Source organism: Argentina anserina, chromosome 1 (assembly GCF_933775445.1).
Source record: "Argentina anserina chromosome 1, drPotAnse1.1, whole genome shotgun sequence".
NCBI lineage: Eukaryota > Viridiplantae > Streptophyta > Magnoliopsida > Rosales > Rosaceae > Argentina > Argentina anserina.
Window position 1 is genome coordinate 21,998,441 of NC_065872.1, and position 26,338 is coordinate 22,024,778.

The window sequence follows — 26,338 nt, forward strand, 5'->3', positions numbered from 1 at the left end:
GCTACTCTTCGATGACTGTAGAAAAACGTCATAAAAACCTTTTAATGACACTTACAAAACGCCATAAAATGAGTTTACCATGGCGTTTTGTCATTGTTATAGAAAATATTTCTATGACGTTTATGAACTGCCTTTGAAAAGTGTTCATGACGTTTTCTAAACGTCATCCATTCTTTTCATATTTTTAAAAAAATACACATTTGATTCCTGAATTTAATTCAGAAATCAATTATCTTTCATTTACAATTACAATGGAGACACAATATCACTAAAATTATCTCATCTATTTCATAATGTAGTTCTATTACATCAAAAAGAAATAAAATTAAAATATGCACATTTTTTATCCACCATCAAGTTAGCAACTTCTTCCACTGTGTCAATGCTCATTCCATTGCAAGATTTCTTGAAAAACTCCACAACCATATATATAAGAGTAGAGGTTATTAAAGAAAACAGACAATAATAATGACTCAATACCTCAAATCCTCAATGTTGTTCCATGCACTTGCAATATTGTCTTGATGACATCAACAAAGCTATGTAAGAAAGTAAATAAAACATGTACAATTGAGTGCAAGTATAAATCACCAAATTTAGCAAACCTCATGAGTGCACGTAATGATATACCATATAAAAAATTGTACGACGGAGGGTTTACAGACTTACTGAACCACCCAGAGGGTGGGAGAGGACTCGGAGGAGAGACGGCGAGAGGGAGATGGTTGATGTGGGCTGTGGCACCCCTATGCCGTAGAGGAGAGGAGAGGAGACAAGAGAGTCAGTTTCAGTCTGATTTATCCAGTCCTTGTATAGATGACCGATTAGGCTTAAACACCACTGTAACAAAATAAAAGTTTGATACTTGTACGTCCTCTAAGCATATCTACAAGCCTATGCATAAGACATTTATGCTAGCTAGTCCCTTATAATGCATGACAAGGATGTAATGATGTGCATACAAAAAACAGCAGATAGAAAATATACTAAATCCTTAGGAGTTCAACATGACTAGGATTGAACTCTTCAGTAAGGACACCAAAAATATTGTTGTATAACTATCTTTGGAAGAAACATGTATCAAGCATATGTTTCTTAAAGAACGAGATCTCAAATAAAAACCAAAATCATAACACGTACATTCAGTAAGCACCCTCCCATAAGAAAAAGAATATGCAGGAGCCAAAATGGAGTATTTACTAAATCATAGAATTAGCTATCATTTTCAGCATACACCACAACTAATAGCACTGCTCCATTAAACAACATAATATGGTAATTTCATAATCATAATAGTTCTCGTCAAGGTAAAGGACTACATATATCAGATTACCATAAGACAAATACCAACTTCTAAACATGGAGACATAGGGAAAGAGAGAGTATTGTATCACCTCAGTTCCTTTTCCCTTTTCACCTTGCATTTCAATTGACAGCAATCTGATTCAAGGGCAGCAACAACTGCAATAAGAATAAAAGAAAAACCAGAAAATTTTCAACACAAAGGTTCAAACTCATTCCAAGCAACCCAAACCAGAGGAGAACTCTACAACAGTATAAAACAGAACACAATTCCACTCCAAACACCTCCCAAGACTCAATTAGCACCAATCAAACACAATTCACCAACACTACAAAAACCACACACAAACACAAGCACAACAAATCGACCATATACCTCAAATTCACCAAAGAATTCAACTACCACATAAAGATTTTAACTTTACAAACCCCACAAAACTTGTGCACATAATTAAAAAATAGAAGCCGATAATTTACAGAGCATAGAGAAAACGTACTCTTTGTTTTGCTTGCGGTTTCTGAGCTGAGAAGCTGCAGAGAGAAGAACCCATAAGAGAGCAAAAGCAAAGCTCCAATTAGTGTTAAAAAGCAGATGAAGAGGAGTTGAGGGGAGAAAGAATGGAATCTCTCTCTATATTTCTGTAAGGGAAGTAATTTGTTATACAACGAGAGGAACTTTCTTTAAAGGTACTAAGAAAAAGAATCAAACAAAACAAAGTTGAATACCCAAACTAATGGAAAACGAAATCTTGAAATTACCCAACAACTATTACGTAATACGTAGTCCCTCAACAGTGATTTCCCTTGTACGGCAGAGCGGTAAGTGAAGCTGCGGCGGGCAACATTGACGGCGCTGGCTGAGTTCGAAGGCGAGGTTAGGGGTTTTGATAAGTAAGAAACTCTGACTTCGATCTTGGTAGTGAGAAGACCAAATAACGGCTAGAAGTCGGAGAACGAAGGGTGTAGGGCTTGATGCTCCATCGGTGCTGCCTCGTTCTCTCATAGTCTCCTCCATCTTCGTGATTGAGCGACGATAGTGGTGTGGCGGGAAGGTTGCCAGAATGAGGTGCTTCTGGTTAGTGGCGAAGGCCAAAGGAGCTGCCTCAAGCCTTCGAGTTTTGGGGGTTGCTGATCGGAGAAGAGAGCTAAATCGATTTGTGGTGGTGGTGTGCTATTACGTTCTCAAATTTGGGGGAAAGAAAATTAGAGAGAAAGTGATAGATCCATTAGACGGGTATTTGAAAATTAAAACACCCTCTCTCGCTATTATCTTGCTTTTGCGAGAATTAAGAAAAATAATAGTAAATGTGCAAATTAGGGGCTGAGAATTGGCTTAGGCGCCAAACTGAAAAAATATCAGCGGGTGTTTATATTTTGGGCCAAAACAATTTAATGACGAAAGGGAATGTCATAGCCCACTGCACTTATTTATGACATTAAACAAATGTCATGAAAGGGTTTTTTTTTGGCGGTTAGAAAATGTTGTAATATATTTTTATGATGACGTTTTAAAAATAGTCATAAAAATATTTATCATGACAACAAGAAACTATCATTATATTCATGACATTGAGAAAACTTCATAGCAAGATTGAGAACAACAATGACGTTTCTCAAATTGTCGTAAAACTAAACCCAAATTAAAATCAATGACGTTTCATAAAAAAACGTCATTGAAAGATCCTTTTATGACGTTTTAGACCAAATGCCATAAAATTAGTGTCATTAAATGATATATTTGTAGTAGTGAAATCCTCCAAAATCTCAAAATACTTCCACCAACAAGATACTCTATAACCCCAACCAAGGACTAAAATATCGACGAGAACGGAAATATCGAGAGTCCGAAAATTGGAAATATCGATTTTCAAAAATAATTGAGTAAATTGATGGAAATTTAAATAAAAACATGGAAATTTTGAATGAAATTTTGAGAAATGTTTAAAATGGAGGGAAAGCTGTTGAGAGTTATAATGGAGTGGGTACCTCGATGTGTAAGAGACTATGATCTAACTACTCGATACAATGATCTAAGAAAAACAAAAATTGCGCTTTCATTATGGTCTTTCGGAACAATTTTATACTGTGCCCAATCTCGAAATTCGTTCTCCGTCCCCCGGCCGGCACGCGGCGACCCGCTCGAGCTGATCAATTATCTACTATATTTCATAAGAAATTATTATATAGCTATTAGTTTATAATGAGTTATAGTAATTTAAGGTAAAACAATCGTCGAGAATTATTAAAAATTTATTTTAATTATTTTTTTAATGGCTGGGAACCTAAAGGGAGGCTAGGTCATCACGCCTTATATACATATGATATATTAAATATGAAATTACATGAGTGATTTAGAACCACATAGAGGATCTATGAGGTACAAAATTTTCACCGTCTTCATTATCTCCTTGAGTAGAGCCCTGAATATATTGTGAAAAATAGTCATTAAATGATACCTCCCCTTTATAGTTTTGCATGTATTCACTTATATGCCAACCATATAGGTCATTGGTGATTGACTGTGGATTTTGTTACTGGTAGTTTCCATTGGTAATTTGTTAATTTCCTATACGATGTAGGATTATATTTGACATGAACGTAAAAAAATCATTATTACTATAATTGACTAAAAAAAATTAGAACTTAATAATATTAATATACTTACCAACAAGGAAGAAAAGAAAATATCAACAAAGCCTCACTCACTAATATATTTGGAATTTGATGCTAATATATTTAGAGTTTGAAATATAATAGAGTTGAATAGTGGTGCAACAGTGCAACCAAGGACTAACATCATAATGTAATTATAGTGTTTTAAAGTTTTAATTCGAAAAGTAGTTAAAAATTGAATTGTAAGTAAATAATTGTAGGTAAATAATGTGATAAAGTTAGTTGGGATTGGATATATAACCAATTTTCGTTGTTTATCAAATTTATTATACATACAATATATATTATAAAGTGTCAAAATATAACACAAATTGACTTAGTAGAGTTGGTTAAGTGATTCATTTTCTAATGAGATGAACATGGTTCGATTCCCCTCAACAACAAGTTAGGTTTTATTTGAATTTTATTTGAAACATAGAATAAAATATATATTAAAAATAGCCGTATAGAACAATAACTTTACTTGGTAGAGTTGGCTACACATCTTTGTTTGCAAAGGAATGACCATGGTTCGATTCCCCTCAAATGCATATTTGAGTTTTAATTTCTGGTGGCGACACGTGGCGGAATGAGTGATTATATCACGGATATATCCAAAATATCGATAATATCGCGATATATCGTGGAAATTTCCAAAATATCGACCGAAATTACTATGGTATGTGAAGAATATATCTCTACCCCGAAAAAACGAAATTATCGCTGAAATATCGACGATAATTTCGATTTTTTAGTCCTTGACCCCAACACTCACCTTTAACAACTTTTCCATTTAATCTCACTTCCCACTAATGACTTTCCTCCAATTTCCTTAGCCTCTTACTATAACACCAATCCTAATTTCCAAATCCAAATTCCAACAACTTACTTATGCTTATGCCAACATAACTTAGATAGCAAAATAGAGCATAAAAAGACTAAGATTGACAGAAGAAGGTCACCGGAGGCGGCGGAGCTGCGGTGGCTCATGGTGGCCGGAATTCCAACTTCCCAAATCTTAAAATGCACATGCGAATTCTTGGCCGTTTTGCTGGAATTTGTAAAATACGCAAGGAAACCATCTCAATCTTCTTTCCTTCGATTCGTTGCACATCCTTTTATGATAAATGTTGAAATATATATAAATAGAATGCCCAAGAGACAAGGAAGAGAATGATATAAGTTTTGTCACCGGACACCGCCGAAATCAGCGTCGGTGACAGAAAAATGTGGTGGGGGTATGGAAAACATGTCCCCTCTCTCCTCACGTTTCTCACGAGAAAAATGAGGGGAGGAGAAAGACGATATGATAATTATGATCTAATTAAAGTTAGTCACAAGAAAAATGACCCAAATGCCCCCACCATGTCAATACTTGTAACTTTCTCATTATAAGTCCATTTAATTAGCCCGTTTGAGCCTATATTCTCGCATCGTCGTTCTCCACTTATCTATGCTAAGAAACTAATTATCACTTAATGAAATAATTTTTTATCATGAGAGGTTAATTTGTAACGATAACAAGAATTTAAATAGCGAAGTCCAAATCCTTAAAATTACAGGGAATCTATTTTCAGGTCGGGGTGTTACAAGAGTAGTTGAAAAGTCAGCAATTGTAGAGTACTGATTAGAGAGAACGAGGTACGCGACTGAGTTTGTTTTTTTTTAATTGTGTGTCCACCAAAACTGCATGTTCATTGTGGACACAAACGTATCCCATTTGTATCCATGTGAATGACGCGTATCCACGCGTATTTGAGCGTACTTTACACATGTCTGTATCGTACGCGTGTCTAACACGCGATACGTGAACAATATCACGTGTCCGTGCGGTAATCCCAAACTATCATCATGATTGGTTGAATTTTATTAATTAAATTGTATACTTAATGTAATCTAACCATCAATTTATGCTATTAGATGTAGATGCCAGTGTTGCAAGGCGATCCCTATAGGTTAATATTAGTCTGTCCTAGCTTGTAAATCTGTCACAACCCGAAAATTTGAATAATAAAAATAAATTTCAAAGTTGTGAAAACTCTAAAATAACCTCAAAATACATTGAAATCATTGTACATTAATAGTGTAACAAAATTGAGTTCAACAAGCAACTCGGTCAACATGAATAATACATCACCAATGTTTACAAAATAGTAACATAATATGGATAATGTAAAATTCACTGAAATCCTCACCAAAACGAAATGGGAAACTACTTGGCGGTCCTCCAATAAGAAGCTCATCAAACTTGCTAATCCCCACATCCAGGTATATCCCTTACACCATTGATTGGTGCACTGAGATTGTAAACACAAACTCGGTAAGCTATGAGTAAATCAACAATTATATAATTTCATCATTAATCTCATCAACAAGTGTCATAACCACTTCATATGTGAAATTTGAGCTTCATTTCCACAATGCATTAAGAAAAGATGACAAATAACTCTTTTTAAAATAATGTATGGGGCTTCAAGTAAAGCCCTAACTACAAAAGAGTTTAGGTAATCATGACTAAATGGAATTCAAATTCATGAATCAAATATGAAGAAATTGAAAGATGAGCATAATATAAGAACCCAGAATCCTTGAAGCTTTTCTTTCTTCTTCCCGTCTGTTTCTCCTCCTTCTTTGCCTCCCAAAACTCTGATTATATAGAAGAAGTGATGCACACATGGAGTAAAGAAGTGGAGTAATTGCAATTAAACTTCTGCTCATGCATTCACAATGAAAGTTTCAGTTTTCCTCTTCAATTTTCGTCAGTTTCAGCTTCTTGTAACTCTTGTCTTCAATTCCTCATCAATTGTTTGAGTTGGAAACCCACCTAATTTCCCCACTCTCTCTAACTGATCAAACTTAAAGTGAAAGACTGATTGTTGTGGCTGTTTTTGAGAAGAGAATAGAGGCAGCAGTTGTATTGTTTGATGGCTGCAGAGGAGATGAACGGAAGAGAAGGGAAAACGTTTCTCTCCTCTTTTTGTTAAATAATTACCAATGAGTTGGCTGCACCACTTGGACTTAAAAGTTCAACTTAATAACCCAACTCCATCTTCAATCAGCCCATTATTATATAATTTCGTAACTCTTCTCGCCGCTGACCTTCCAGTGATTAAAATACCATAACTTCCTCTACGAAGCTCCAAATCACGAACCATAAAATGTTCTGGAAAGCTAACATCCATATCTTTCCAACGGTACAAGACTCATTCACTAATTGTATCTTGACTGCTCCCAGTAATTCGGCAAATTTGACTGTTCAGAATTAACAGATTCTCACAAATGCTTTGTTTTTGCTCTTTTTCATTCCATGACTACACAAACACTAAATAATGTTAAAGACACAATAACGTACTTAAGAACATGCACAAGCCCAAGAGTTAGAGCATCTACATATGTCAAATAATGAACACATCACTTGAAGACCAACAAGTCCTATCACCTCCGTCGTCACTAGCCATGGATTCTCTCCTCCTGGCGATTTATCGCCATAGCGTTGTTACTGCTCGACTCTAGAGACGAAGGAGGGTATCAACTAGATAGCCACCAAAGTTGGGAGGCCGAGTCTATAACACCACTGGAGCTCCAAGCTTGGTCTACTGCGATCTCCAATCTTTGGCCAGTGTCTGCCCTGGCCACCATCAAAAATGAAGCCAGCGCCTTATGTCGATCGAGACCCATCTTCCCAACCTTCATTTGAGGCCAGCACCGCCATCGCTGCCCCACCGTGAGCGGCGGCTAGAGTACCAGAAAACGTTTTCTGATGGTGGTTTTTGAGTTTAAGGAAGCTAGGAGAGTGTTGGAGTTGGAATGTTGTGTTCTAATGAGGGAGGAGCAGCATATCTACTTTTGATTGAGAGTGGGTTAAGATATGAGCTGTAGTAGTAAGCATCATAAAAGAGAGAATGATCACATAGTAGAGGGACAAAATGTACATTTCGGGGTTAGAAGCTGCATAGGACATGGAGAAGCTACTGTAATGGGAATTTAGGGTAGAATGAAATTGAAGTGGAGTTAATTTATTTAATTTGGATGACTATTGGAACTTAGAGAAATAAAGAGTGCATATGGAAGCTATTGTCCCACCAATGGACCATTTAGACTAGGGACTAGTTACCGAGGAACGGAACGTTCGTCACTATTGGGATACGCGAGGGATATTTTGGGGAGTTTTTTTCACCAACAGTCTCTCAACTCTGGTGTACCTACCAATGTAATACCTCAACTCTTAATCGTACCAATGTGATTTTAAGAAATTAAGATTTATGAGAAGCAGTTTTACAACTAAATTATCTTTGTCCTCTTATTGAGTTATCTCACGTTTTTCTATGTTTTTCTCAGGGCTCTTTGGTTTTCTGTTTTGCCCAGGTTAGCGTTGTTGAGGTCGGTGCAATACTCACGTCAAGGGCATATCCACTCAGTCATCAAGCACGCTTGTATGTTGCTTAGTTGAGTTATAGATATATTGATGTTACATTGAATAATTGGAGAAGAAATACTTGATATATTTGTTGTATTCATTGATGGATGTTGGAGTGGGGTTTTAATGGAGGAAATATGGTCATGTAGTTGGGGCAAGGGTTTAAATTGTGTTGTTTTAGAAGTGTATTATGTAATTTACAGGTTTGGGGTACATAAATTTTAGGGGAGGTTATACCAAATTTTTAACATAACTGCTCTCTAATTTTGGCTACACAAGTCCATTTTGGATTTCAAAAGGAAATCTGGGAGCTGGCCTGTCAGAGAGACATGTGCGATCTGATTTTGGTAATTTTGACTTTCCCTTTTTGGTTTTTCACCCTTAAACCTTCTAATTACCACTTCCCAAAAATACCCTACAAGGTTTTTGATTCGTAATTTTAATGTTTGACGTACGAATTACGTGTGCCGCGTGTCTACGAACTTGTATTAACTAGCTCTACGACTTTGGTCAAGGAAGTTTAGATAAGCACAGAGTCAAAAGTCAACTCTTGAGCTTTTGAAAACTTACTCATTCTTCAAACATTTGATTCTCGAAATTGATTCGACCTCAACCAATGACTAAATTGAAGGTTTAGAACAAGAGTTTATAAAAATCACTATTCTAATAATTTACGAGAAATTACAAGAATGAGAATTGAAAATTTAAGTTATTAAAAACTCCTACTATGGATTATAGAATAACACTTTTCCATAACTCTCGGTTACTGGTATAGCACTATCCCTAAAGTGTAAATCAAACTATGAATTATGGAATCTAAATTTTGGTGGGTAGGTTAGAGAGTGAGAGATCATTAAAACTGGGTATTTGGGTTTATTGATTAAGATTGCAGGGATGAACATTTGAAGGTTACTTAATTTGTTGTTATAGTTTGCTTGTTCATATCTTCATGAGAGATTATTGATTACAAATATTGATGCCAGTACTCCCAATGACCGAGTTAATTTGGTTTTTGGAAGTAATCAAGTTATGACTTATGAGTTCATATATTTCATTTGATTACTTGTCTAATGATTATAATGCTTTTTTTAGGATGTATGATGATCTCATTAAGGCTGAGTTTGGCTCACCTGTAACTTATAAGAAAAGTTGACTTATACTTATTTATGAGAATAAATTACTGATAAGTAAATTAGTTGAATGTTTGGTAAACTGAATTGGATTGACTTATAATAAGTGATGTGAGTGCTAAAAACAGTTTTAAAGTGTTTGGTAAATATAGAGATTGACCAATTTGGACATGAATCCAATAAATTGACTTCTTATACTATAAATTATTTTAAAATTAGTTTTCAGATTAGTTAAATTTTTCTTATATTTAGAATTTACATTAATACTTAGAATCTATAAATCAAGAATTGGACAATTTTTGTGTGACTTGTAGTAAGTATTTGAGTACCATCAATATTCTCATGAATCGTACATCTTCACACAAAAATTAAATGTAACCAATATTAATAACAAAGTACAGTTTACATTGCCATCAAGTAGCAATAAAACATATCTTAACACATAAACCGTTCACAATCCTAACATCAATTACAAACCATATTTTAATTAGCATAAACTAGAAATAAAAGACCATTTGACACATGACATTAATTGTAACAACATCACTAACAAAATACATCTTCATTACTTGCATAAGGTACCCACAAAGAATATTTTGACACATCTAAGAATACTTAGTACCACGCGTATTCTATAAACTTTCAGTAATTTTTCTTCTTACCGTTTCTATTTATTGTTGAACAGGACCATGACATTCTCCTTCCATATTATTATCAATCTCTAGATGCGACCTTGATATGCTTCTTGAACCTTCTTCAACTTGGACAAAATGCAAATCACGAGTAGCATGTCTCAACATATAATCATGAAGAGTCATCGTTGCAATGACAACCTTCACTTGTTTCTCAAATGAAAATCCTTCCATGTTTCTTATATATGTCATTTATTTTTCCAAACTCCAAATGTGGCTCTTGACGCCTTGAAGAGAAGAGTGAACTTGGTTAAATAATTCTTTTTCATTTGTTGGTGCTCGATCACAATATTCTTGAAAATGTTGTTCATTTATGGGTATCACGCATCAACAACATAATATTTACCTATCAAATAATAAAACACTAAATTTGATAAAAGTTCATGATAAAGTAGTGAAGGGACTTAAAAAGGAATTAAATATATCACCTTATAGAGGTTTAGGAAACTTCATATTGGGATTGTGAAGAACCGATTGAAATAATGAGCGGACCATTTCTAACTGGCATATATAAATGTAAATTTCATATCAAAATCACACACTGCCATAACATTTTGTGTTGGTATTCCTTTTTTACTAATAAATGGTATTTGATCTTTAGGAGCTATAAAAGTGAGAATGTGTATGCATTAATAGCACCAATACAATCCTTACAATAATGTTATTATTAGTCAAAATTCATACATATAAATAAAGTAAAAATAATAGATCAATGCATATACTTGTAAATTATTTGAAGTACCTTAAAATGTTGCACATATCTCTTATCCCTCAATATATTCGGCGTGACCTCCTTGAATTCCGGATCCAACGGCTTGATCATTTTATCACCAAGTGAACACAACATGTTTAATGCTTCTCCAAAATACCTACTAACGATTACACTGGAGTGTTGAAATCGTTATTGTGCCGACCTATTTCCACATCCTTGTGCTAGAATATATATTGTCATACCCATTACTTCAATATGACTAGTTCTATTTAAACTCAAGACCCTAAGTTCTACCTCCAAGTCACTACGTAGACGATAAAGTACTTTCTTATCTTTTCTAAATGCATTATAACACCGAATCTTATGACCTTGTAACACTTTCATTATCCAACTATTACATGTTTGCGCGAATGTCATGTAAGGATTCTTATGAATAAGTTCTTATAATAATGTTGAATGAGAATACTATTAAGTTGTATGAATTGCATGAATATCTCCTCCTCAACATCATATTCTCCACTGCTCATTTATACAATATTGACTTGCCAATATAAATTCAAATTTTTAAATCAATTCAATAGTGAATTGAATAATGAATAAATTATTAATATATAGATAAGAGCTAATATAATATAATTTTATAATGATATGAAAATAAATATAAATACATATCTAAATATAGATATAGATACATAGAAAAAACACAAAAGTTGTAATGAAAATAGCATAACCAATTCACAATCATGTCCAATATAATATAAAAGAATCAATACATAAACTTGTTAACATAATTATGTTTCAAATTTAAAATAACATAAAAAAACAGTAAATTGAAGAAAATAAAATGTCAAGAGCGTAAAACAAACTTATTTTTTGAAAATAAATAAATATATATATATATTGTTTTACTCCTCAACCAATATGATGCCTATAAGATTACCACTCAACAGCTAATTAGTTTGTTTGTAATAATAGTTGTGGTAAATAAAGGATATTAATTTAATTTGTTATAAAATAAAGTGACAAAAATGCCCTTGAAAATTGGTGTGAGATGAAGCCACTAAAATGGTGTTAGTTGACGGAAGGAACCAAAGTTAGGTTAAGATGGAGACATGAGTTACCAATGTGATTGTTTCCAAATGTGAGGTACTAAAAAGGTTAAAATGATCGATAGTTGAGATATTGGTTAATGAAATCTCCCTTTAAGATTAATTGAAAAACCCAAAGTTTTTCCAGAAAGAGGAATGTGTGAGAATCTACACCATTTCGTGGGGTATAATACTATCATTATAGTTTAAGTGTTTTTTTTTCTCAAAGAGTTATTGATATAACCGTCTTACTTGAACTAAAATTTTTATCCCTTAACTTTCATTATTGGACTTTCCTATTCTAGTAACTTATTTGTTCTAGTAAGTTCCCTGTTGTGAAATGGAAACATTATCAATCTAAATGAGCTTATATGTTACATGTATGCCTTTTTAAGACAACATTTATCAAGATTAGGACAAGTTTATCTTAATAAATTATCTGGCCTTTATTCTGCTTTCTTTATTTTCATATTTTAAGGATGAGATAATGTGCTAGAAAGGAGGACACGACATGAAGGAGTATTTGAATAGAAGGAAACCATGCAGCAAATCAAGGAGATAAAAGAGAGAGAGCGGATCACGGTTAGAAAAGAAAGAGAAGTCAAAGACTTGGAAAGAAAGAAGGAAGTTAGGAACGGCAGCTAAGAGCAAGGAGAAGCCGTGAACAATTTAAATGAAAAGAAAGAGATAATGCCTAGTAACTAGAGAGGAGAGATGCATGGATTGTGGAGTCCTAAGATTAAGGAGAGTCTAAACGTGGGAGAGGAGGGAAGCACGGTAAGGTAAGAAGAGTTACCAAGTCAAAAGCATGCTACCCTAGAAGGAAGGAGATAAGATGGAGTCATGAATGAAATATGAAGAGCTCAAAGAGAAATGTCATGAGTCTTCATTCATCAATTATTTTGCAGCCCTCTCCCCTCAATTCTCTATAATACACATCATTGTAGCCTCAGATCTCGTCTATCTTGCAAAACCTCTCTCAAAACTCTACCGAAATACCACCATAGGCTCCCGAAAAATATCAGAAAGCCTTTCATCCTTCCACCACCATTATACCACCACTATCATCACCGAGCTTCATACCTTGCAGCCAAAGACTAAAATTTCAGCGAGAATGGAAATATAAAAAAATAGAACATAAATTTCAGGAAAGTATCGATCTTGAAAATTAATTGAGAAATTTGGTGAAAAAATAAAAACATGGAAAGTTTGAATGAAATTTTGAGAGATGTTTCTTTGATTAATTATCTAGTACATTTCATAAGAAAATCTTAAATAAGTAAAATAACTATTAGTCTATGATGAGTTGTTGTGATTTGAGGTGGAATGGTCGTCGATAATTCTTAAAAATTTGACTTGAAAGGAATATACTGGATAATACGTTGTTGAATTTCTCCCATAATTTCATCATTAATATATACGATAGTAGGTAAGTGGCAAGAAAAAATTCATGAAGAACAAAGAAAAAGAGTACTGGTGTAACAATCTTTACGTATTTATAGTGTAGCAAAGTTAAGGAAATTTAAAAAAAAAAATTAGCTGACAATTGACTTGTAGAGAATAATTAACGGTAGGAAAAAAAAGTAATATAATTAATTGGGATTAGTAAATCATTTTTAAAAACTATGATAGTAAGGAAAAGACATATATTATAATAATGCATAATAGAATAATAAATAGGCTTGGTTGAGATGGCAAAGTCACTGCATATGTAAGGAGGTGATCAAAGATTCAATTCAACTCATCAGCGTGTTTGAATTTCAGGTGGTGGTGGCCACACGTGATGATGTGAGATAGTTCCTAGTTATTCTCTTTAGTATGTTTTGACTTACTTTTGTTATTTAGGTATAGAAGAGATTGGAAACAAAAATGGAGTCAAAGAAGGAAAGAATGAACGTAAATACTAGGAGGAGTAGGATTCATGTTGAGACTAGGAGAACCAGGAAGGTTTCAAATCATTAAATGAGAAGAAGAGTCTTATTTGGACTAGGAAAACTTATCATTGTCGAATCCTAGAAGGAAAATATCAAGGAGGAAGAAGATATGCAAGGAAAGTCAAATCCTACAAAAATTAGGAAATCTACTTGTGCACGTCATCCAACTTTGACGGACTCCTCAAGACAGCTCACAATGAATTAGGAAATGTGTCATATATGGATAGAACGCTGTGTGAGTGTAGTTTCCTTATGATTTTGAATCACATCGATATCTATTTCCTAGAGGAAGTTATCATTGCACGGAGGTCAGTTCTGCTGATTTTAGAAATCCCAAAGGAAAGAGACTTTGTGTGTAATAGAATATCCTTTGGATATTCCTTAGCAATTATCTTCGAAATATGCATCAAAAGGAAGGAAAATTTGAGGAGATATAATCAGAATCAAAATCCTAAAAAAGAGAAGACGCAAGATGATCACAAAGAAGTCTAGGTGCATTCAGGATTAACTTGTTCTCCACACAAAGGGAACCTTTCTCATTGGTTGGAGGATATTTTTGACATCTAATTCATGCCTCCTACTGCCCTTGTTGTGCTCTATATATAGAGCGGAGTTGTGCATTCAGAATCATCGATCAAGACCCTTAAACAAGGCCGAACTATTCCACCTCCACCTCAATTTCTTGTAGTGTGATTATAGCCTTTGCGCAATCTTGAACTTCACGATCAAAATGCTCACCCTTCCTCACCTCCATCGAAAGTTCCTCCATCCTTGTTGAAGACTTGACAACTCTTCAGTACTGTAATCATTTTACCTCCTATGAATTTCGGTTTTCTTGATTGTATGGCATTTAGATTGTTTGACTCTACGATACGTCATAGGATGAGAATGTTCTTTGTATTGTTATGGTTATTTTCCTAATTCCTTTTGTATAGTTGAGTTCGTTTATCTTTTGATAGTAGTTTATGATCATGAAGCATAAGGAAGAGTAGTTTGATAATTCAATCTTAGTATGTGATTAGATTTCGGGTTGATAGTTTTGCATTCACCCTATCTCATTCAGGGATAAGTTGGATCTTTCATGTATGCGTTCTAGGTGGTTTGAAACATTTAGGATAAATATGATTGCATCCAAATCGTAGAACTTGCTTGGTAGTTTCAATCTAAAGGTAGAAAGCTTATGCATGTTGATTCTTTCCTAGTGCATAAGTAAATTATCAACGAGTTGCATGTTGTAGCTTAGAATAACAAACTTTCATTGATCTTAATGTATTAGATTATGTATGATATGTGATTAAGCACCACGTAGTATTGCATGTTCTAATAGGATTGTCCATCAATTTAAGGAAAGTAGAATAAGTTCTAAGCATCCCGAAAGGTTCTTGCTTAGATCTTTGTTGTTCTCTTCTAATTTAATGTGTTAGGGAGTTGGTTATTTTGCTTTGCGCTATTGTGTTCATGATTGATCATAAATCTATTATCATTACATTCCCATACGTTCACTGATATGAGTACTTTGTGCGACGTTCTTAACATATTTTTAGCTCCATTTGTACTTTGCTTAGCTCTTATTGTTATAGTATTGAGCATTTAGTCGAGTTAGGAGTCTTTGTTAGCGTTGGTTGCATTATGGTGCAAAAACAGGCTTAAAACGCAGAAATTGTCGAGAGTTCTATTTATAGTAGGATTCCATGTGGAACTAGGAAACCTAGTTGGATTAGGAATCTTCATTATTCGACGTTTCTGTAACATTTAGGGTAAGTTCAGAATCCTATTTGCATTAGGAGTCCCTTTGGGACTAGGAACGTACCAATGTGGAAAGTCCTACTTGAACTAAAACTCTTATTCTGTAACTTTCCTAATTGAACTTTCCTAATCTAGTAACTTACTTGATCGAGCAAGTTCTCTGTTGTAAAAATGGAAACTTTCCTAATCTAATGAGCTTATCTATTACATATGTATCTTTTTAAGACAACAATTATCTAGATTAGAACAAGTTTATCTTAATGTATTATCCTGTATTTATTCTTTTCTTTTCTTATTTTCAAATTTGAATAAAAATATAATGCAAGAGAGAAAGAAGGAGAGTGCCGTGCAAAATAAAAGGAGAAGATAATTAACAAGAAATTAAGCAACGAACAGCCGTGATGAAGGAAGAGAAGACTAGTTGTGCTACCCTTAAAACAAGGAAACCATGCAACATATGTTAAGGGGAAAGGAGAGAGCACGATTGAAAAGAAGGAATTGATCAAAGGAGATTGCACCTATCAATGAAAAAACTAAGTAAAAAAAAGAGAAAAAAAGGAAGAGATAAATGAGGGATTAATTAAATAAAAATAAATGTGCACAGGAGAGAAAGTGTAGCTAAAATGAAGGAAGATATAAGAGAGAGAGAACGGCAGCCCACAAATTGAGGAGAAAAAGTCTAAGCTATAATAATCAAGGAGACAACCAAATTAAAAGAGAAAAAGAATGAAGATATAAAGGAAGACATAAAGGAAACCGTGTAAATAGAAGAGAAAAGATAAGAGCCGTGTGATCTAATGATAGACGCACTTTATGCGACGTTCTTAACATATTTTTATCTCTATTTGTACTTTTCTTAGCTCTTATTATTGTAGTATAGAGTCATTGAGTCGAGTTAGGAGTCTTTAGTGACGTTCGTTCCCTTTTGGTGCTAAAACGGGTGTAAAATGCAGAAATTGTCGAGAGTACATAGAGTAGTATTCCTTATCAAACTAGGAAACCTAGTTGGGTTAGGATTTTTATTATTCGACATTTCCGTAACATTTGTGATTTATATTTATTATTTTCTTTCTTTATTTCAGAATTAAATGAGAGATAATGGCTTGGAAACTAAGGAAAGAAAGAGGAGAAGAAGAAAACAAAAGGAGAAAAAGGAAAGAAGTAATTTAGTTTCTGAATGGGATGAAAAAGAAGAAGTATGCAGCCTCAAAGGAGGGAAGGTTCATCCGGCAATTAAAAGGAAAGAAGAAGAAAAGAAGGAAAAAAAAAGAAAAAAAAAAGAAATAGAGGATCAGCCCATCAAAAACCCTAGCAGCCCCTCTCCTCCTCCTTCCTCTATATAAGGCACGGCCTCCCTTCATAAAATGCATCTCCATTCTCTCTCAAAGCAAGCCGAATTGCTGCCTAAATCCATCCAGAAAATTCAAGCCAAAAACCTTCATCCATCACCACCAAGTCTTGCTCATCTTCCTCCTCTTCCAAATCGAATCCATTCTTGCCGAATCCTAGAAGGTTTCTAAAGTGTGATTCATCCATGGCTTGTAATTTTTCTTTTGGTTTTCTGCAATTTTCGATTTCATTGTATGAATTCTTGGATGTTATTTTCGGTTTCATATATGAAGAACATAAATTCAGACTTCTTTGTTTTTATGTTTTGATTGTATGAACTCATGAGATTTGTATGTTTGCCGTGTATAATGACTTAGGGCAGTAGGGTTTCAAAATTAATTTAGGTTTTATTTCAATTAATTCCTTGAATTTGTGCATCTAAATCAATGCTTGAGGAAGCCAAGGCCATGGTTCTCCTAGGGTAGCGATTTAATTCACCAAAGTGTTCATTGATTGAATATGCGCTTCGTGTTTCAATTATGAATACTTATATAGGGCTGTGATAGTTCTAGGAATTTGCATGCTTAATCAAGATGAGTGACGCCATGCTTGCTTACATGTCTCCAATTCGACTTAATGTGCTTATGTGCTACTTTGTTGTTTAACTAGTACGCTTCGTTATGTTGAACTCTTTTTAGCATATTTTTAGGATTGAACGCTTCGTTGATTCTAAATAATTAAGAATTCTTAACGATTAGATGAACCGCTTCGGACTCTAATTAGAATTGGAATTGAAATGGACTTAGAAATAATCGAAATAAGTCGCTGCCTATATGTTGTTCTATGCGTGTCATACATGTTAAATGAATAGAACTCGTGTTTTGGTTATGTGATGAATGGTTGATCAATTGTATATAAGTAATTTAGGATTTATTTTAAGTTGTAGTTTTAGAATCCAAATCAAATCCCCCAATAACATGATAAGTGTTGAGGCCCCTTTGATTCCCCGGACTGAACAATCCCTGCTTATTCTATACTAACGATGATGTTTTTCAGGGTATTTTATAGACGTTCTAACAAAACGCTCTATCATCTAACCTATAGAGGAGATCTCAGCCGTGCATCCAAGAGTGAGTCCAGCCCATTGCCAAGCAGCCTCTCTTCCTTTGCCTCTATAAATGGCACATCATTCACACATAAAAATCATCATTTCTCCTTAGTAAACAAGAGCCAAAACTCTTCTAAAATACCACCATAAACTCCCCACACAAAATAGCAAGCCGTCCACCATAATACCATCACCATTTCCACCGAGTTTCACCCATTGCAGTCATACCTCTAAGGTTCCTAGAACGTGTGATTCTCGCAACTCATCTTCATGGCTTCACTTATTTGTGTTATTCTACAATTCTTTGTCTATGAAGATTGTAATTTGTTCTTTATGTGGAATCATTGGTTTTGTATTTGCTTTAGAATTTTCAGATTATATTTGACATGATTTTGAGACTATGCCGAACCTTTGTTCTTATAATTATTGAAGTGTATCTTTCTATGGTGGTGTTCTATTTTTCATGTACATGCTTTTAGATAATTTTCAGATTTGTGCGTGCTTGAATGCAGTCCCTAAGATTGTGTTTGATTGTTATCTTCACTAACCATATTGACACAAATCGAATCATGCCTTAGTAGATTCGGTTTGTTTTAATTAAAGTGGAAAATTCTGGAAATTTACATGTATTCCATGGAGAATGATGCCACCGTGAAGCATGTCTCCGATAAATATTTGGTGTTTATGTGATCTTCTTTGATTTATACTCTAAGTATTTTTAAACTTGATTGCATGCAATTTAGGTAAAGCCCTAAGTCAACCTAAACGTTAATAGAAATCTTGCATGATTAGATGTTCCCCTAAGGCCCTAATTGTATCGGTGTCTAAAAGTATGTAATCAGTTGGGTTAGAATGCATGTTAGAACCCAACTTGTAATTATGTGGTGCATTGGTAAATTTGGTTTTGTTTGGTAAAAGAGAAGATAATCATGTAAATAGTAGTTTAGGTTTTATTTTAGTAGTTAAAACAATCAATCTCAAACCTCCATTATTTGTAACACTAAAAGTTTAGAGTTCCCTTCAATTGCCCGGACTGAACGATCCTTGCTTATCCCATACTAACGATGACATTTTACAGGGTTAATTGTGTAACGCTTGCGCGTCCCATCATTCACCCTTTTTCAATCGGTTCGATTACTCGACATCAATATTAACCCTATAAGCATCGTTAGTAGTATAAAACAAGAAGGGTATCGTTACAAACCGGGGATTCAACCAGAGACTAAATCACAATCAAATAACAACGAATTCACAAAGAAATATAAGTTTTGATAGTTTCGGATACTAAGTATAAAAACAGAAAATAGATCTAAGCTAATATATACAAGTGATCGATCAACACTTACACACAAACATCACCAAAATAAGTCATATAAAGCCAAAGAAAATCATATTCTAATCCTCCTTTAGGAGTCATGCCAAAATACCATGATGAGTAACTAAGGTTGGATCATGCTATTAGGTTTCAAATCAGTAACCTAGACACATATACAGTTAACTCATTCAACTCTTGCCAATCGGACTCATTAAAATTAAACCTAACTCATCCTGATACTACAATTGCATACACAAGTTTCATCAAGTTATAATCACAAGTCATTAACCCAACAACCTAAATATCATGCTACAATCGCATACATAACACTAGGTATCGAAATAAACCAAGTATGGGTCACAACATAAACCTAAAATCATAAAACCAAAAACCAAAATCACAACTTTATATAACTTGAAACAAGTAGCTACTTCATAGACAAAATCGAAACAAGTTTACAATGAATAAATCACATACACAACCAAGAATAAGAAAAACCTAAAACTGAAACTAACATAGAGAGTATTATAGTTACACTTTATCAATCAATCGATTTCACAAGGTGTAGCCGTGGCTTCTAAGGGAATAGGCCTCTTCAAAATCGTACTTCAAGACAAGAGATGGTGAAAGGTGAAATGGTGAAAGGTGAAATCAGATTTAGAGTTCTTAGACGGTGGGTATGGAATTCGGGCAGAGTTTTGGCTAGTAATTGCATAAAGTTGATGATGAAAAGATTCGTGCCTCTATATATAGGAGAAACAAGACCCAAACTTTTCCTCACAGCCCTTGGATCAAAAACAAATCAATGGCTGAAATAATTCTGCCGAGCCTATTGGACCTCCGAGTAATAATTCGGTCATAACTTCCTTTAGGAAACAGATATTGTTGCAATTCCAAATCCTACAAAATATAGACTCATAGAGCTTTCCATCCATATAATGGATGTCTTCTAATTCATTCTGAACCGTCCAGAGGAGCCCATAGAAGTTGGACTACGAATCTTGACAGATTTCTGATTCTTATATGGATTGGGCTTCAAAGTGCATATCTTCTTCTTCTTGATAATTCTAATTTATATGCACAAAAATATCTTCATATACACCTTGGAAATCCATCTCCAACTTGGATTTGAAATCCAACTCCAACTTGGATTTGAAATCCAACTCCAAATAAGAATCTATAAAATCACACGATCTATCCTTATCGTACTAGGAATCTGATTTTCAGTCTCTCCTCTTTCCTTGTGAAGCTAGGATTGCTTTCTTTCTCCAACATAGATTTTTCTTTCCTAATAAGAATAAGTAAGTTAGAAACAAGGAAATAGGAAAGGTTGAATCGTACTAAAAAAAAACAATTTTATCTCAACAAGAATTCTCAACACTTAGCACGATTTTATCATCAAAACACTTATTCTAACAAAATGAACTAAGACATTCTAAATAAGAGGTAACAAATAGTAAGAATATGACATAATTACATTAATAACATCACACTTTGTGCTCCTATCATTTTTCTAATGTCTTTGATCTGATCACTTATATATATGTATATATGTTAGTTTAGGAGTAGTTTGTTATATCACAATTTCTAAATCCCCTTCTATCTTCCAAATTTTAATTGCTTGTATATATTCTTTATGCTTAGCTAATATTGAATATGCCCTCAGTCCCCGGCCAAGACGATCCCTACTTATTCTTACTACACGGATAGGGTTTTAAATTGAATCTTATATGTCATGTGCCTAAAAGACGAAATCATTGATACAAAGTGAATCAGGCCCTAAGTAGATTCGGTTTGTGTAAATTAAAGATTAGTGACACCACCCTGTTAACATTTCTTCGACAAAGATTAGTGTTTTAATATGATCTTATTTGATTTATAGTTCAAGTGTATTTAAACTTGATAACACTTCCTAGGTTTTTTTTCCCTTTCTAAAACCTAGGGAGAGAAAAACAAAGAACTCAGATCTCTTTCCTTCCCCCTTCTTTCCTACCCAGATTCTCCCGGATCTAGATTGTGGGCTCGAGAGTGGGGGGTTGGTGTTTTTCCTTGTTGCTCATTCACTGTTCTTGAAGCTTTTTCATATCGTCTTCACCCTTGTGGTGTTATTTTGTATGCGTTGTATTTATTTCTGGCTGATGTCCAGATTGGAAGGACCTTGTTCCTTGAATTTTATTTCCAACTTTTCACTATGCTTACTAATCTCATATGTTTCCAGATCTCAACCTCTTAACTTGTTATCTCTTTCCACCACAAACATGCAAGGAGATTTATATGGCTGCCATAAAATGCATGTCACTTACCACGGTGTATATAGGTGTTCACGCATGGGTTTTCCGCCGGTGTTGTTCTTGTTCGGGTTCTTCACTTTGTTCTTTGATTCCATCTGCAATCATGGTTTATTCTTGATTTGGGTGTCGATGGTGGATGGACTGATTTCATTTTGAGGAATTATCTTCCTTTGGTTGTCATATTACAGATATGAGATTCTATAGGCATCAGACCATCAATACAGAACTCGACGTTGTTATGCGTCCGACGGTGTTTCAACGACCTTTTGCACTTGACGGTGCTTGGATTATTATAATAGCTGGGGTTTTTGCACTGTGTGGGGCTCTATTTGGGCCTATGTTTAATTCCTTTAGTTATTTAATGCTTAATATTCTGTTACTAGCTCTTTGTAGTCTAGTGGAATGTTAAGTTTTTTTTAATTATTAGTTCGAATGGGATTATCCATTTGAACTTATGTTGTAGATCTATTTTCAGCTCTATGGGCACGCTTGGGGCAACTTAATTGAATCCCCGATCACTAAAAAAAATGCAATTTATGTGAGGCCCTAAGTCAACCTAAACGACATTAGAAATCTTGCATGATTAGATGATTGTTCTATGGTTCTAATTGTATTGGTGTCTAAAAATATGTGATTAAGTATGTTAAAATACTGCTAGAACCAAACTTGTAATTATGTTGAGCTTTGGTAATTAAATTTGGTTATGTTTGGTAAAAGTGAAGATGATCATTGTACATAATAGGTTTGTTTATTGTTAAGTAATAACTAAAAAATATTTTTAAATCCCCCATTATTTGTTAACACTAAAAGTTTAGAGTTCCCTTCAATTTTCTGGACTGAACGATCTTTTATGCTTATCCTATACTAACATGATCTTTTGCAAGGTTTATTGTAGACGTTTTCGAACGGTCTTTCAACTAACATGTACCAAATAATGAAAGTAAATAAAATGTTTGTTAACGTAGTGAATTGTGCTTATGCAATACGCTACACTCTTTGTTGATGCGATACGCCGTGCTCCTCGTTTTTTTCCTGTCACAAGTAGCACGAGTCGTCAAAGTGGAGACCACGGCGGTGTGGTCTTCAACTCTCCGATTCTCAAGTCAGGTTGGTAATAATTTATGCAGAGTAATAGTGGGTAGTTAAGTGCCCTTACCTTACGAGGTCAAGGGTTTGACCTTTTATAGTTGAATTGAGGTAGATCATTCACTCATCTTCTGGTGTGGGACAAAGTCCAATTAAGATGGTTCTCTGGAGCCTTCTTTGGGATGCGCGTGAGGGCGCGTCCGTAGTCGGTTTGGGCCGCGGGGCGGCCCATTGCACAGCTAGTGTGACTGGCTCTTTGCTGGTGTTGCGATGCTGGGCTATTTATTTGCTTTAGTGTGCTGAATATGGCGGGCATATAAGCCTATGCCATCAAGTCCCCCCAAGTTCTCAGTCTAGGGAGGCAATTTCTTGACCGGGGAGTTAATAATTAATCATTTCTCCATAATCAGCGGTGGGTCCCACATACCCACCTCAGAGTCCCCTCACTCCCCAGTTCAGGAATGCCAAGTTGCAAATGGTGTAATGAACTGTTTCGAGCCTCTTTGGGTGTTGGTTGGTGTCGGTGCGTCCGTCGTAGCGTAGTAAATATTTACGCGTGGGACATCTAGAGAGCATAGCGCATTCATAATAGCGTAGTGAATCCTTAAGTGTAGGACATCTCAAGAGGCTAATGTAGTGCGTTCGTCATAGCGTAGTAAATCTTTACGCGTAGGATGTTTTTGAACGCTGTCTTTGAGCATTGTGTCATGGGCCGAGAGAGGCGCGATTCGCGCTGTGGGCAGCACGTGTCGTATATGCAATTTCGGGGGGAGGTGACGTTAGCCGAAGAAGGAGTTATTGCATGTAGTTATTGCGTGCGTTATCGAAGCGTCGTCTCGGTAACTCATGCCACGTGGCGGGATCTGGGGCGATGCCCTTTGGGTCAATGGTTAAGATGTGAGTAATGGTTTTCTATATCCCTTAGGGAGCGTGTTTAAGAAATCAACGGGCGAGATGTGGTATGAAGTTACTATAAAAGGGTGAAAGGGATAGGAGGACTATCATTATTGACAGTTCCAAGCTTTTTTAAATTTCAAAAGCTCTCCATTCTCTCGTTCCATCCTATTCTTCATGTTTGGACGAGATCCTACCGGGGTTATTTGTGCAAATCGGTCTCCTATTTGTGTATGCGCTTTTGGTTGTTTTCTGGTGCTTTTATGGTTATAAGGTAAGACAGTGGTTTTGGTTTTGGGTTTTTCGTCGAAATTGGTAGGTTTTGGGTATGTTTGATCTTTGGATAAGTGTTTTCCGGCTAAGTGGGGTCTTTGTGTGGGCGGTTGTCGATGAGTTGAGCCTGAAACTGGGTTTGGTGTTCTTCATGTTCTTAATGTTCTTTATGTTCTTGATATTCTTCCTTGCGAGGTTCTTAGGCTAGATATGATTAACTCTCTAACTTCTAGGTTTAGGCTGTTCGTCTTTGACTACGGTGTTTCTTGCTGCAGCGTAATACCTAGGATAAATATACTAACTGACAGCGATTCCATGCCTGCAGAGGGGAGTTGGTTCGCGTTATCATCCTCCGAATCGTGGACGAATGAGTTGGAGGCTAACTACCTGAACTTTGTGCGGCGAACCAATTCGTATTGTGAGGATCGCATCGCTGTCTTTGTGAGAGTGCTAGCGAATTGGGAGAGTAGCGGATTGTCAGGTACAATGGAGTCAAGACACGAGGAGGTTGGAGAAAGTGAGATGGGCCATGTTCCGAGCCAAGACCGAGGTGCGCGCGAGCGTATTGCAAGCGCTTCTGGGACTAGCACCTCCAGTCCAGCACTGAGTCCAGCGCATGTGAGGCGTTGGTTAGATGGCGAAGTACAAATGTGGGAGGTAGAGGAACCGCAGGGGGCGGAACCCGCCGCAGTATTGGCTACGTGGAGAAGTTCAAGTTGCCGGCTACGATCGTGGCCCGGGCCATTGAGCTGGATGAGTACGGGTCAATATTGCTCGAGGGATATGCGCTGGTCAGTCCCTCCGTATTATGGCTAGGGGTGGAACTGTCGTTGGATCCGCGGCTGTACTGCTTAGTGGCGTAGTTCGGCTTGGCCTTTGGGCAAGTCAGTTACAACATGTGGCGGGTTATTCTTGGCCTCTGCTCACTCTTCCACCTGTCGGGATGTTGGTTTCCCACTGCGGCGGAGGTACTCCATTTCTTCAAGATAGACTATAACCAACGGAATGGAAATGAGTGAGTTCCAGGTCTTGGAGAATTGGCCCTCCTCATAATAGCTTCGTTGTAGATAGTGGGTGGGAATACAGGCGTATTAATGGGGAAGAGTATCTCTGGAAGAAGCGTATCCCTTCACATTTTCAGGCGATTTACTGTATGTGCTAATTTCTTATTAAGTAATTGCTGCGGAATAATTATTTGCTGACGTATTGTTGTTCTTTTGTTGCGCAGCAAGAAGGAGGTTAGTGCTGTCGGAGCGCGAAGTTGATCGTGTCAATCGTGTTATGTATCTTTGGAGGTGCCAAGGTGAGAATTTGATCCACGATTTGAAGGTGTTGATGAACCCGTACCTGCTATTTGAGCAAGGACTACTCCACTGCCATTGTGAGTGACACCACTACGCTCTCATCTTCTGCCCTTAACGTTTTTTCTATAGCGTACTGATATGTAATTGTGTGTGCAGCTACGATGCTTTCGGTAAAGAGAAACTTCGAGAAATCAGAGCGTGTCTGCTACGCGAGTTTCTTGCGGCAATAAGACCCCAACGTAACGTCGGATACTGAAGGTCTAGCCGTAACCATGCTGGAGCGTGTGATGGCGAAGAAGGTGGCGGCGTCCACTAAGGCAGTGAACGCAACCGCGAAGCGGGTTGAGGATTCGGCTAGGTCGTGGATCTGCCCATACCGTCCCATGCGAGCTTGCCTAATGAACATGGCTTGCCTTGTCAAAGTGATGCGAAGGGTATAGGTCGCATAGACACCGATCCTCGGTTGGCTACTCCGGCGGAGTCATTAGAGGTTGATAAGAGGAAGAAGGCATAAAAAGCGATCGCCTCCCAGCGCAAAGGGAAGTCCTCTGCCGCTTCTGAAGATATGACGATCGAAGTGCCGCAACCCAAGAGGAAGAAGACTACCCATAAGGGGCCCATAACCTTCACCGACTCCCGGGTCTATGAGGATCTTTCGGCCCTGGACCATAGTCCATTAATTCAGCTGGGCGCCACGGATTTGGAGAAGCTGGTCCTACTAAGCCAGCGTGCCGGTCTTGGGGCATTACGACGACCTGAGGGGTCTGGCCTGGAACTGCATAGCCTGCTCGGTCTAGCTCTGACTAGAGCAGCAAAGATGGTTTTCAACCTGCTCGACGCGGAGCGGGATGTCTTGGAGGAGCGGCGTCTGCTCGCCGAAGTGACTGAACGAGATAACCAGACCAAAAACTCGCGAGTTGATCTCTACGGCGCCTCCTCTATCAATTAGATCCACGCCACAAGGGTATTGCTTATGGAAAATGACTTGGCCAACGCCAAGGCCAACTTGGGGAATGCGGCGAACCTGCAGGAAGATCTCCGCCAAGAGGTCGCCCGTTGTGAGGT

General features: G+C 36.3%; 1 protein-coding gene across 7 annotated transcripts; it reads right to left on the reverse strand.

Annotated features, from left to right (window-relative positions):
• Window positions 1-258: 258 nt before the first annotated feature.
• LOC126792009 (uncharacterized) lies at window positions 259-2,500 on the reverse strand. 7 transcript variants are annotated; one of them, XR_007671914.1, is made up of 4 exons: window positions 2,062-2,500; window positions 1,800-1,833; window positions 1,395-1,440; window positions 259-746 (listed from the first exon to the last, which is right to left on the reverse strand). XR_007671914.1 is itself a non-coding variant. In XM_050518519.1 (3 exons), exons 1-3 carry the CDS (start codon window positions 2,315-2,317, stop codon window positions 1,426-1,428), a joined length of 312 nt encoding a protein of 103 aa, XP_050374476.1. In that variant the 5' UTR covers window positions 2,318-2,500; the 3' UTR covers window positions 891-1,425. The 7 variants fall into 7 exon arrangements, 1 of the variants encoding a protein (XP_050374476.1); XR_007671912.1 differs by having other exon boundaries at window positions 259-840; window positions 1,395-1,461; XR_007671913.1 differs by lacking the exon at window positions 2,062-2,500 and having other exon boundaries at window positions 259-539; window positions 670-746; window positions 1,800-2,048.
• Window positions 2,501-26,338: the final 23,838 nt, after the last annotated feature.